The sequence below is a fragment of the Penaeus chinensis genome, chromosome 24 (genome assembly GCF_019202785.1).
Source record: "Penaeus chinensis breed Huanghai No. 1 chromosome 24, ASM1920278v2, whole genome shotgun sequence".
NCBI classification, from domain to species: Eukaryota; Metazoa; Arthropoda; class Malacostraca; order Decapoda; family Penaeidae; genus Penaeus; species Penaeus chinensis.
The window spans coordinates 15,339,414-15,353,519 of record NC_061842.1 but is presented as its reverse complement, the minus strand read 5'-3'; the positions used below and the strand labels follow the sequence as shown (position 1 = coordinate 15,353,519).

Sequence of the window (14,106 nt, the reverse complement as noted above, 5' to 3'; positions counted from 1 at the left end):
TCTGTGTGATTTTTCTGTACCTTTCCTTTCAATGACTTCCTCACATCTTCGACTGTCTTTTTTACTGGAGTTTGTGATTTTCTCCGATTTTGTTCAGTTACTGAGGCGTCCCCAGAATCAGAAGACATGCTGTCTAATGATTTCTGAAGCTCAATTGAAGTCTTCCTGAGTTCTTCATCCAAGTCTTCATCAGTATAGTCACTCTCTCCACTCATGTATCTTCTCTTCGTATCAATCTTTCTTTTAGATTCAGCTTTGTTGACTGGCTTCATTATCTCCCTTTTTACCACAGTCAAAGATTCTCTGCTCTCCGACTCTCTGGATATGGATTTTTCATCTGAATCGGAACTTTCTTTGCTCTTGCTTCGAGTCTTTCTATCTTCTAGACTTTCTTTGACACCTTTACCTTTCTTTGTATTATTCTTTGCTGAAGATTCTTGATCCTTTATACTTTCCCCTCCATTTATCTCCTCATCAGCCTTTGCTTTACTAAGATCTTTGGATTCCTCTACAGTCCTGCTCTTCAGAGTGTCCTCAACTTTGTCTGTAACAATACAGTCAACTTCTTCAGCTCTGGCTTCCTGTTGGAATTTCTTTTTGGTTTTAGGCTTAGGCTTCTCAAATTTTGCTTTGGTGTTTCTTTCAGATTTCTTTTCTGATTCCTTGGATATTTCAGGCTCTTGGTTTTCTGATTGGAACAAGCCACTGAAAGAAAGGTCTCCAGCATTGTTCTGAATATTGGCTTCCTTCTCTTCTTTTTTATCATCCTCTCTTTCTTCTTGCATTGATTTTGCAGCTCTTTGACCTGCTTCATCTAATTTCTTTTCTCTTGATTTTTCAGTGTTAACAGAAGATGACCTACAAGAGAAGTTCAATCTCATTATTCCAGATTGCACTGTTGGCTTTTCATAGGTTTTGAACTTTACAAATTTACAAATGAACCCAATCATCAACTGCAAATAACTATTTTGCTCTATGATAAAATCTAATCTCAACCACTAATCTGAAACCAATTCTAAATTCTACACCTTAGTTTTGGTTCAATACTATGATATGGTTATCAAAACTGCAAAAACATCTCATACCTCATTTCCTTAGCAAGAGGGGTGATAGCTACATTAATTTACTATGGAAGTATGAATCAACATACTGATTTTATGATTATAACAGAATGCTCTAAAATCATGACGAAACAAACTTACACTGAATCACCCAAAATCCTACAAGTTACATCCATGATGTAAGTGAACGTGCTACATCCTTTATACTCACTCTTCAAAGGAATTCTGAGAAGAAAATTGTGTAGGCAATACTGCTTGTGACATAGACTGTGAGAGGTCTGAGTACAGTGCCGGGATGTCTGACCTCCTTTCTGTCATTCTTTCTATCTGATGTTCTGTTAAGACTCTGCGTGATGTTTTCGGAGACGACACTTTAACAAACTCCTGCACAAAATTAATGTAGATATTAGAAATTTGCCACTGCTAACTTTCTGCAACTGATCTATGAACATGATTTATCAAAATGTATCTAGAGCTTAAACATGATAAACAATAATAAACATAATAAATTAAGACTAATACTCACCTCATCATTCATATCCTCAAGGTTAATTTTTCGTTTACTTTTATCTTTTGTAATAGGTGTGCCCTGACTTGCTTTCAAAGACTTGGGTGTTTCAAATTTCTGAGATTTGCCCTTTGGAGTAATTTTGTGCATAACTTCTTGTCCCATTTCTCTATTCAGAAAACTTCCAGCTATGTGTGCTATGAGAAAAAGAAAAGATAAACCAAATAACATATATAGAACTTAATTCAGCATATGTGGATGACCATAAAATACATATATCTATATATATATAAATATAACATATATATAATATTCATATATATATATATATCTATATCTATATATCTGTATATATAATACATATATATATATATCTATATATAATACACATATATATATATATATATATATATATATATATAATCTATATATATAATACATGTATATATATATCTATATAATACATGTATATATATCTATATATATAATATATATATATATATATAATACATATATATATATATATATATATAATACATAAATATATATATCTATATATAGTACATATATCTATACCTATATATATGATATACATATAATTATATATTTATATTATATATATATACATATATAATATACATATATATATATATATATATATATATCTATACACACATATATAATATATATATAATATTCATATATCTATATATATCTATATATATCTATATATATATATATAATACATACATATATATATATATATATATATATATATCTAAATATAATACATAAATATATATATCTAAATATAATACATATATCTATATCTATATATATAATACATATATATATATATATATATATCTATATATAAAATACATAAATATATATATATCTAAATATAATACATATATCTAAATCTATATACATAATACATATATATATATATCTATATCTATATATTTAATATATATATATATATATATAATACACACACACACACACACACACACACACACGTATATATATCTACATCTATATCTCCATATATAGCTACATCTATATCTCCACATATATATCTATATCTATATCTATATTTCTATATACATCTATATCTATATCTCCCTATATATCTATAACTCCATGTATATCTATACATATATCTCCCTATATATCTATCTATATCAAATTTTAGTAGGTCTATTCACAGTAATATATAACAGAATAAAAATAACTTACTGGGCACATTCTCCTTGGGACTCAAGCTCAAGGATTCTTCTGCATCCTCATGAGGGTCAGTTAAGCTTGCTGGTGGTAAACTGCATTCCTTCAACCTTTCAAATAATTCTGAAGGAATATCCTGCTTGATTTCTGAGAAATTATTCCTCCATATCCTTTTTGCTTCCTGCTTGATATGTTTGTTAGTTGATGAGAGGCTAATAGTCAGCAGTGGCACCAGTTTTATAAACTGGTCTGAAGAAATGGCCTTGCCAAAATGCTCATCCAACAGGCTGCCGAAACTCTTGAACATATTAATAAATTTCTTTTCAACCTCCACTCCAAACTTTGCAGCTGGATTTACTTGTAAGGCTGCAGCCAAAGTGTCAACAACATGTAGCACTAAAGAATTTATGATTTTTTCTTGCTGAACACCTTTGAAGATCTGAGTAAGTGCTTCACAGAGTCTAGAAGCTGCATGCTGCCTTTGGTTGGAGACCATCCGAAGTACTCGGTTTAAAAGAATTCCAATTAAAGCAACACTTCCAGACAAGTTATGTAATGCATGTGGCTTCTTTCGAGGCTTTGCTGGACTATGAACCACTGCAATGAAAATATTAGACAAGTTATACTTCTAGCAGATACACAATATATGATCTATTACTTACATTTTTCAAGAGCACTCTCAATCTGTCACAATTCTAATAATCATCACTAGTAAAGTAAAAAGGGTTATACTTACTTCTTACAGACGTCTTTCCAAGTTCTGAATATCTTATTCTGTCAGTAAGAACAGCCACAACATCAGACATTAGACAGTAAGTGCTCGCATATACATCTGGAGGGGCAGTTAGCTTCTCTGTGCACATACTAACTAATGCATGTGTTACATATTCTACTTCACTGTTAGGCTCAGCTGTTGTAGCTAAAGGTGTGAGCTCAATGAACTTCTGCCACAGTTCACTCCAGTCTTTCATTATTTGCTAAAAAGAAAAATAGAACAGAATTAACTAAAACATCTGACAACCTTAAAAATCTGAATGTCTATAATACATTCTAATCACTTTCAAATCAACGTTTATAACATTATTTTTTGACAGTTCAGATCTACTAATTCCTTTACAATCATAGGACTTACGTGGTAGACATGACTTTCAGCAGAGTTTAAGGCATCAATAGAGTGTCTTAGGGGGAACATCAAAACACTGTAAATACAGCTCCAGTCATGTTCTGAACCATCCCCCTGATCAATCACCTGAGTCTGCATTGAAAGAAGTTTTTGGTATCTTTAGTAATATATATTTTGTGGACAATTTTAGAATCTAAAAATTACTGAGAATTCTCATTTAATCTACCGAATAATAACAACATCATGACCATAATAACCAATGAAAGGATAACTGATGATGCTGAAAGAATGAATGAATGAAAAGAAGAAAAAGAAAATGGGGGCAAAAAATAATAAATATAAAAATGAAAAATCCAGGATATAAGAGGGGTGCCGAGTATATTACATTTACTTTCTTTGTTGCACTAAATGGAATTCAGCTGATGTAGTTCAACGACAAAGCAGTTTTAACATACTGCTTCCAGGTAATTGCAATGTAAAATGGAATTTTGTTTTGTGAATTTTGTTTATATATAGATGGTTCAATAACTGCTTAGTCACTAAGGAGTTAAGTAGTAGGCCTAACTGACCTCACCTGATATTCCTATTTCTTGAAATTTTGGGAATTTACTTTTTCTAATGCTATGAACATTATTATTTATTGTCATTGTAATCTACATGCAGATGCTTCAATTTGGGTAATGCATAGGTAGCTGTACATTAACACATATCACACTTTGCAAATACTAATCACAATTTGAAATGAAAAATAAAAATCTTTCCAAAAACCAAGGTAAGGGGTAAACTAGTGATATCAGGTAGGACAAGTTACTGACTCAGTTTTTGTCAAGTAATTTCTTTGTAGGTAATTTAATGACCTAAAATAACAGTGGACACGTCATGTATGTGATGCCACCCCAGCATCAGTGGGTTAATGAAGTAATTATAAAAATCAATACCTCTTCAATATGTTGCAGAAGCTGATTGACAACAGATGACCAAAGTCTTGCTAAGGTATTTGGGTGTGCAGGACACAAAACTGGGGCAGCAGCATCCAGTTCCTTCACTACAGACTGAAGTAGTCCAAGCTTCCCTGTTGCTGGCCTACTATTAGCCAGTACCTCTAGCCACATTGTAAAATACCTGTTAAGCAAAGGCTAATTTATTAAATACTCATCTGACAACTATTAAACTTAAAACATTCATGCTAATAAAAATAATAATGATCATGATATTATCTAGATGATTCTATATCCAATAGACAACCTGTATACAAACAGTATAAAGACTGTAAAAATCCTTTACACAACTTACCCTTCCCTTGATGTAGCATAGTGCAATAAAGTGGGTTTGCATAGTTCATGGATCAAATAGTTGTTCAAAGTCCCACTCATCATGTCTCTCATTGTGTTTCCAGTTGAAATATGATATTGACGGGAGTTTAGCACAGTTTTTGGAAGTCCCAAGGATCCAACAATAACCAGTTCTAGGAACTTGTACACAAACTGGCTTTGAGAGTCTCCTGGACGACATTGACTTTCTATAGCAGAGATCATTGTAAACAGTTCTTTAACTGGTTCTACAGAGTCCTTTTTACTGACATCTGTTGTAATAACTACTCTCAAGTGGGCAAGGACGGACTGAAACAAGAATATGCCAAGGAGACACTGCTTCCTTTCTTGAGAATTAAGACTTTGTACTGCTTCCTTTACACAGCTCATAAAAAACTGATAATTTCTGATAAATATCACTTGATTTGGTATCACAGGATATTCCAGGATTGGTGTTGTAAAAGAAAATGGTTGAAGTCCTGAAATATTTAATCCAGCTGAAAGAATCTGTCCTAGAATTTCTGCACAAGTTACATGAAGGCCAGAAAACTTCCTTCCTGGTGAAGCTGCAGCTCCTGACATGATCAGATTCCTCTCTGACAGACCAGATGCAGCACCACTTGCTGGTGCCCCACACCCAAAGCAGAATCTTAGAAGAGGTGCTATTACCAAGTCGAAGTTGCTGGTTGCCTTTTTACCTAATTTACATACAAGATGCCACCAAGACAGTAACTTTGCTAAGGCTATATCTTCAGTTTTTGCATTATTAGCCTTAAGAGGAGCTAAGAGTAACTTCAATCTTTTTGAGTGTGTAAGGACGGCTTCATCAAGAGAAAAATTATCAATAAGAGACTGCCAACATTTAAATGCCTCAATCCTTATCTCTGCCTTAACACTCTTGAATCCTTTCTCAACAACTTCTAGCAATCCATTGATAAGAGAAGTTCCTGGGTGAAGTTCTTTTCCAAGAATTTCAACAATGAGTCTCCATTCTTTCAGTACATCAGTGCATTCTGCTCCTATAAGTCGATTCATAGTCTTACAATGCTTAGCTTTGAGGTCTGGTATTATCAATTTTAGGATATCTGACTTTAAGTCCTCAGTTATTAAAAAGGATCTACCGACGGATATGCATGCAAATGCAGACATACGAACTCTCATGGCATCATGAAACAAAAAGACAAAGACATTAGGGAACCATTCTTTAGTTTCTTTGTTCATTTCATCAGGGATTAACTTTAACAATGACTCAACTACTTGCAGAGCTTCAAGAACTGCTACTGCAGATCCATCTTCAACCTTCAGCACATTGTTGATAGTCTCTAGTATCTTCTTTAGTCTCTCTATATACACTTCTTGGCTTAATCTGCTTTTCCCCAAACTCCATAATGTTCTGGTGAGTACTTTCTTCTCCTTGGTTTCACCTATAGCTTTAATCAGCATATCCAATGCTTGGCCTTCATTTTCTTTTGTTAGTAGACTACGAAAAGTCTCATTGGCTAAAAGACACCCACAGAGTCCTGCAGCTTCATAACTGATATCACAATTGTCATTAAAAAGATCTGCTTTCAAGTTGGATAACGTCTTCTGTGTGTCATCCTGAGATGCGTAGTCACTCCAAACAACTTCATCTGATTCTGTACATTTCCTGAAAAAAAAAAAAAGAAAAATGCATTTGTCTCCTAAAGCTTGATTTTTTAATTCAACTGCTTTTTTAAATATCAAAATGTAATGTAATAAAATGCACACTATGTAATGAATCAATTAAAAGATATACAGTACTAACTTATATAAATTAACCCCTAGGATCTGGATGATGTAATCATCATGTAATAAAAAAACAGAACATGCATCATGGGAATTCACACAAAGTAATATAATAAAATAAAATTACATATTCTAGTAACAGATAAAGTAATAATATTGCATAGGGGAGGCATGGAGTCTCTGACACTGTCTGTGCCCGGTCTACAAACCTGGCATACAGCAGGGGCCACTAAAGTAAACCTATTCCCTGTATGTTGGGCCCTGTGATGGCAGTGAAGCATCTGGATCCAATGGGTTATTAAACAATAAATATTTCATTACTTACTGCACTAGAGCACGATAAGCAGCCAGTCTTACTGGCACTTTCTGTGCCGTGCACTTTTCAACTAACTCCTCCAAACTGTCCTCCATGGCCCTGTTATGGAGGGAAAAAAAATTATGCATCATATAAAAAAAGACGCTCAAATACATAAAAGCTACTTATAAACAACCTTACAAAAGTATATCTTATAACATCAATTAGTAATCTTAAACATTCATTGATAGGAGAAAAATACTGAGGAATACAGTATTCAATCATTTTCACATTTGTTGTAAATAATTTTTAGGCCACATAACTCGTAGAAATGAAAAATATACACATTTTCCATGCTAAAAAATATAGTGGCCAAGCCATACTTAAACTCTTCTATGATTTTAATCTGAACAAATCAAATTGTAATATTTGGCCAGTGAAGTGCTTTGGTGTACATTTTAGACAGACACTTCATACATGCATCCATTCATTAAAAAGAAAAAGAGGAAGAGAAAAGAGAAGGAACAGAAAAGAAGAGGAAGAACAGAAAAGAAGAAGAGAAATAGAAAAGAAGAAGAGGAACAGAAAAGATGATGAAGAGAAAAGATGTTGATGAAGAGAAAAGATGTTGATGAAGAGAAAAGATGTTGATGAAGAGAAAAGATGTTGATGAAGAGAAAAGATGTTGATGAAGAGAAAAGATAATGATGAAGAGAAAAGGAGGAGGAGGAGGAAGAGGAGGAGGAGGAAGAGGAGGAGGAGGAAGTGGAGGAGGAGGAAGTGGAGGAGGAGGAAGTGGAGGAGGAGGAAGTGGAGGAGGAGGAGTGGAGGAGGAGGAAGTGGAGGAGGAGGAGGAAGTGGAGGAGGAGGAGGAAGTGGAGGAGGAGGAGGAAGTGGAGGAGGAGGAGGAAGAGGAGGAGGAGGAGGAGGAGAGGAAGTGGAGGAGGAGGAGAGGAAGTGGAGGAGGAGGAGAGGAAGTGGAGGAGGAGGAGAGGAAGTGGAGGAAGAGGAGGAAGTGGAGGAAGAGGAGGAAGTGGAGGAAGAGGAGGAAGTGGAGGAAGAGGAGGAAGTGTAGGAGGAGGAGGAAGTGGAGGATGAGGAAGTGGAGGAGGAGGAGGCAGAGAACGGCAGATTAATAGTCTGAAAAGTACTTACACTGATGTGATTCCACTCCTGGACACAGACCAAGTCCCTTACAGCACTGAATGTATGTATGTATATATGTATATATGTGTATATATGTGTATATATGTGTATATGTGTATTTTATATTTTATATTCTATATATATATATATAAAATGTGTACACACACACACACACACACACACACACACACACACACACACACACACACACACACACACACACACACACACACACACACACACACACATATATATATATGTAAAAGCTCAAACACCTTTAGTTGCAATGTCATATATCATACAACCAAGTGTTATATTAGAGGTGTCTGATCTGACTAATGGATTATGAACATTTTTCTCCCTCTAACTCAAAATACACATACACATGCATAAACAGCTACATACAGTCTCCCCCATATAAGCTAAGAACACTTAGCACACTTTCATTTGGTGGGAAATGTTTTTTTCAGATATTATATAGTGTTCCTTTGTTCCTAGCATAACTAGTAATGAACAGACTACTACTACTACTACTACTAAACTTATTTTCTACCTACATATATAGAAGTATTTACACAAAGGTATGCAATATCAAAAACACAATTAGTTTCTGTGGATAGGTTGTCATTTCTAGTATGGATTTAAAATAGCTTTAACCCATTCGCGACGGGCATGCCACGTATCCGTGACATGCCCACTGTGAGTTTATTTATTTAATTGTTTTTACACATATATGCCATACTTGTACTAAAACACCAATGAGCCAATTGCGAGTACTGCCTGTCTCACCCGTTTACCCTTTTCTTTAATTTACAAAAATATTTTACGTTATCTTTTTTTGCTATTACTATTGTTTATAACATTATAGTAATTATAATGTATAAAATAAAAATAACACCATCGATATTCATAGCACTAGTAAAAAATAAATTTTCCCGCCAATCCAAGAAAAGGTGAAATCAGGTAAGGCAGAGCCATCTATGTGTAGAGACATTTCACAAAAAAATATAAAAATGAGCACAGCATTTCCCCTTTTTTTGTTAATTTTCCCTGTTGCGAATGGGTTAACAGAGCACTAATATCAGCAGTATAAAGACTGGCAAAGCAACAAGTGATTGCCACAGCATTCACACAATTTTCCCTTTTACACTCCATATTCTATCTTGCTAGCATAAACATATTAAAAGTTTACTGGCCTTCAAGAAACTACCACAGGTGCTGAAGTCTTATGAATTTAAGGTGTTACATATCATGGGGGGCATCAGCTGTCACTCCACTCCACTGGTTCTTTTGGTGGCTTACTATAATCTTTATATTGGGGTTTCTTTGGGTATGGCTAAATCAAATATCACTTGTAAGGGCATATTTACAAAATGACCACTCTAATATGGAGAGAATCTAAGGACACTGTTATAAAGTGTGTGTGTGTGTGGGGGGGGGGGGAATACTAACTGATATAAGAAATCACATGTGCAAGTTAAGGATACCGTCACATAACATAATTACAATAAAAACTGTGCGCAGACTAACTCCAATGCAATCAACTAGGGAAATACATTAATTAAGCAGAGGTTAGGGAGGTTTTAGGTTCATATGGCAGTGATTGTAGATTCCCAGGAATAACCCTCTAAGGTAGTTAGCTGGAATGATAACGACTTATTCTCAGAAGGGTGTAGTCACGTCTATTGTGCACCCTTCAGTTTATCTGGTATACCAACATCGTGACTACTGTTACTTCAGAATATTGAAGCCTAAGTTACTAATTTGGAGAACCAGGGACTTTCAAATTTGCCATCAAAAGTCTGCAAGGTATGAATGAGAAAGAAAAAACCCCCCACTATAAATGTAAACAAGTTATTGGTTGGGTGTTCCAGTAGTAGACGAGGGAGAGCGAGGATGAGAGGCATGTAGAGAGAGAGAGGTGCTTGTACACAAACTTTTTTTTCCAAAAAAACAATATAACAGGTGGAGCTCATGTTTCTATATGGTTAACAGGTGCAATCCTCAGTCTACTTCATAATCAAACACCTGCTACACTGCCCGCGTTGGAGAGAAGCCCGAAAGCCCTCACTCGACAGACAAACCTTGCTTTCCCTTGGCGCCCAGTTCACAGCCAGCGTAGGCGGGTTCGAATTCCGCTTTTGTTGTGCTGAATGAGAAAGGGCAAGAACCACCTGTTCCGTGTCCGCGTTACAGCCGAAATTCGGGTCAGGAACTGCAACACGCTTGCCAGTCGAACGTGCAATCAGAGTTATTTGATAGCAAATACCAACGTGAATTAAAAAAAAAAAAAAAAAATAGCAAGGGAAGCAGTCTTCCAAATTCACTTTGTAGTTTCTTCGTTTCGTCTTCGATATCACACACTTGACACGGTCTCAATCGATGAATATTACTCCACCTATCACTAAAACCACTAAATAAGCGCAAACCATGCACAAAAACACCAAAAAATCCCTCTAAAACTAATGGCTTTGGCCCGCTCACCCGTGCACCCGAGGACCGCCGTCGCCACAACACCAAAGCGCGGGAACTGCTAGGTTTCTGCTCCTCGAGGCTCGTGGGCTAGCCAAGGGGAAGGGATAACGTGTTCCTACGTGAATAATAAATGGAATTTTGCAAAGTTAGAGGTTATTCATAGCTGTTGTATTTTAACCTGAAGCGGTATAGATGAGGTATGACGATTATTGGGCTTCAAATGTTATTTTACAAGATGCGAGCAGAACTAGAACGAGTCTCGTGTTGTTTTCTTTATGTATATAAAATCAATATGCCGTCTAATTCCTTACAAAAATGGAAAATAAATAAGAAAAAATGAAGGGTAACTTGATTTAGTCCTTTAGATATCAAATACTGTCATATAAAACTGCCCTTTTAATCTAGAGTAAATGCACATTGAAACAGCGCATCCGTTCGTGTAACGACATGAATCCACATGCAAGTTCGCGCGCTCAAGTTGGGATTAATTTTATCGTTATCTCAAGCAAGGTCTAGAGCCATCATTATTTCCAAGGAAACTGTCTGGTCTTGCTTCTCTGTTTAGATTTTTAGAGAGTAGTTAATATGTCTTTTTTAACCTCTCCATTCCTTGCCTGGTGGTGCCCTTAAGCTCCTTAGAAATGGTCTATTAGTTTCTGAGTTATATTAAAAGACATAAAATAAGCTAAAAAAAAAAAAAAATCATATCCCATGGTCCTTAACCCTGGATATAAATTCTGAATGTCGAGAGCGAGACTGGACTTGTTTGTCCCACCTTTTTCGATGTCTATTTTGTACTCATGTAGCTCTCCAAAATACTGTATTTCCACATGAATAAGATTATTGTGTTTATTATTCTCAATGTCCCTTAATTCTACGAAAAAATAAACTCCCAATTCGAACCCGTCTCAGGGGACGTGGAACCTACATATACTTTTCGATACATAATCTAGAGGCAGTTACTATTCTTTTAAACCACATCTTTGTTAGATTTAATAATTTGCGTAATATCGAGCTTCGATCTTTACCTAAAAGCTCAATTAAAAAAATAATTCATAATTTCTAGTAAAAGACGTGAACTTAAAAGCTGAATATCATCTTACGTTTGCCCAAAAATTAATTCATAATTTCTAGTAAAAGACGTGAACTTAAAAGCTGAATATCATCTTACGTTTGCCCAAGCCATAATTTTCAGTCTATGATGTTGGAATTTTTCATCGTACTTTTATTCAGTCGAGTTCCAGTTCGAACAAGGTCTAAAGTATTATACAAACCTTGAGTCAGGGCCCCGGGTGACTTACGAGTGTTTTTGGTTTTGTTTTGGTGATACTGACGGTGAATTCTCCTTTTTTGCAAATCACTCTTCACTTATGATATATCATTGTCAAATTGTTATTTTCAGTAACATAAATAATTGACCAAAAATAGCTTTCGTACTTTTTTTTTAATGGCGAAGTCTCTGATGATGTTGCTGAAATCTGTTCTTGCAATAGGAAAGAAATGAAAATATTCTATAAATACGATTACTTACTTGGCAGAGCTTTACCACCCCTTCGTTTATGTATTTCCATGAAGATCGCTTAAAAGTATGCCCAGTATTAATACTTAATGGCACCAACATTAAAGGGAATATGTAAGACGCAATAATACCTATGGCGATTTTTTTTTCTTTTTGAAATCAAAAGATATATCTTCTTGTGTGTTCTAATGTCATTCTCATTATACAAAAACTGCTGAAGAAAAATGTACATATAGCTGTAAGAACTGTCAACAACTTAGCATTATTTTTATGTAATTAAATTCCGTACATATAGCTGTAAGAACTGTCAACAACTTAGCATTATTTTTATGTAATTAAATTCCGTTTTCGTTTTCAATCATAAAAAATGGACCCCATCGATGCCCCCCTATGAACAAAATGGAGAAAAATATTAACAAGATAGATATTACTGACTTGATCCGCCCCCCTTTTCTTATATGGGATAAAATCCTCGCTCCTAATGTGTTTTTTTTTTTTTTTTTTTTTTTTGGGGGGGGGGGATATATGCCAATACGATGTGAAAAAAAGGTAATACATTTAAATATTGCTAAATTTAGCATCTAGGGAAATTCTGGAATCTTTATCTCCAATCTAGCCCTAGTGCAACTGAAGCACTTGAGGTGGGAATCTGTTTTCTATATGGGTTGTGAGGTATGTCAGCCTTGTGATATTCAAGGTCTATTAAGTATGTACATTTATATAAACGCTGATGGCATTGACCATGTGGCATTCAAGGTCTATATAAGTATGTATACTTATTTAAATCTTGAGGACATTGACCGTGAGGACCAGCACCAGGACTCCCTTCTAATTTCCATGTGGGTAACGTCCGTCTTTTCGTTTCTATCGTTGGTCTGGAACTATTAATTGTTTGAGGACTGACCCACTCACTTGGCCACAGGAAATATAATGTTGCTTTAGTATTGGTGACACTTGAGATCTGTACGTGCTATGACCGTCAGTGTTACAGACACTACATTGACTTGATTGCATTTTGCGAACAATATTATTTAACAGCTTCAAGTGAACTAATGGAGTCAGAAAAATCTGACGATTCTATCGTGGGTCGTCAAAAGTGCAAATTCTAAAGAACGGCAAACAGTACATCGAGAAAGACCGATGCATCATTCGCCAAATAAGGTTAAGTCCGATATGCGAAGCTGAGCTTCGCCCGGGCTATGCCTATGAGGGGAGCCCGGCCTGTAAGTCGACTAATGTCGACTCGCTAACGTGTGTCAGCTGGTGCTGACTCGGCTTAGTCCTTACCCGCCGTGGTACCCAGGCACTCGCTTACACATTTATATTGTTTACCTTATCATCAATTGCTTCTTCAATATCTTTGAGCTCTTTGTGAAGGCCATTCCGTCTGCTCTTTTACGTGAAATGTTAGTGCTGAAGGAATTTTCATGGTGTCACAAAAATTTTCCTTACAGATAGCACGATCCTTATTGAACTAGTCAACACACACACAAGTGTTTTAGTGCCGCTCCGGCACCTCTGCAAGTGGGTGTTGGGGTGCGGAAAGGGAGAAAGAACAAGATAATGGCTTGTGGGTGGGTGCTGGTTGGCGGTGTCAGGAAGTTATTAGTGCTCAGTTACTGATAAGTTGATGATTTATTTCTTTTTTTCAAAGATCCAAGTGTTTAATTCATAT

At 35.5% G+C, this 14,106-nt stretch overlaps 1 protein-coding gene across 2 annotated transcripts in view; it reads right to left on the bottom strand.

Moving 5' to 3' along the window:
• The window catches only part of LOC125037809 (telomere-associated protein RIF1-like), a 21,955-nt gene extending 10,998 nt beyond the window's left edge, over nt 1–10,957 (bottom strand). Inside the window, exons 1-10 of one of the 2 annotated variants that reach the window (XM_047631034.1) lie at nt 10,922–10,957; nt 7,322–7,411; nt 5,213–6,877; nt 4,858–5,041; nt 3,929–4,051; nt 3,533–3,773; nt 2,812–3,393; nt 1,588–1,766; nt 1,273–1,445; nt 1–858 (exon numbers count right to left, since the gene is read on the bottom strand). The exon at nt 1–858 is cut by the window's left edge and continues 1,931 nt beyond it. In XM_047631034.1, the coding sequence (XP_047486990.1) occupies nt 1–858; nt 1,273–1,445; nt 1,588–1,766; nt 2,812–3,393; nt 3,533–3,773; nt 3,929–4,051; nt 4,858–5,041; nt 5,213–6,877; nt 7,322–7,407 (4,091 nt within the window). In that variant the 5' untranslated portion in view covers nt 7,408–7,411; nt 10,922–10,957. Of the gene's footprint in view, nt 859–1,272; nt 1,446–1,587; nt 1,767–2,811; nt 3,394–3,532; nt 3,774–3,928; nt 4,052–4,857; nt 5,042–5,212; nt 6,878–7,321; nt 7,412–10,521; nt 10,865–10,921 lie in introns of those variants that run through there. The other variant, XM_047631035.1, reaches the window with a different exon arrangement.
• Between the last annotated feature and the right edge of the window lie 3,149 nt (nt 10,958–14,106).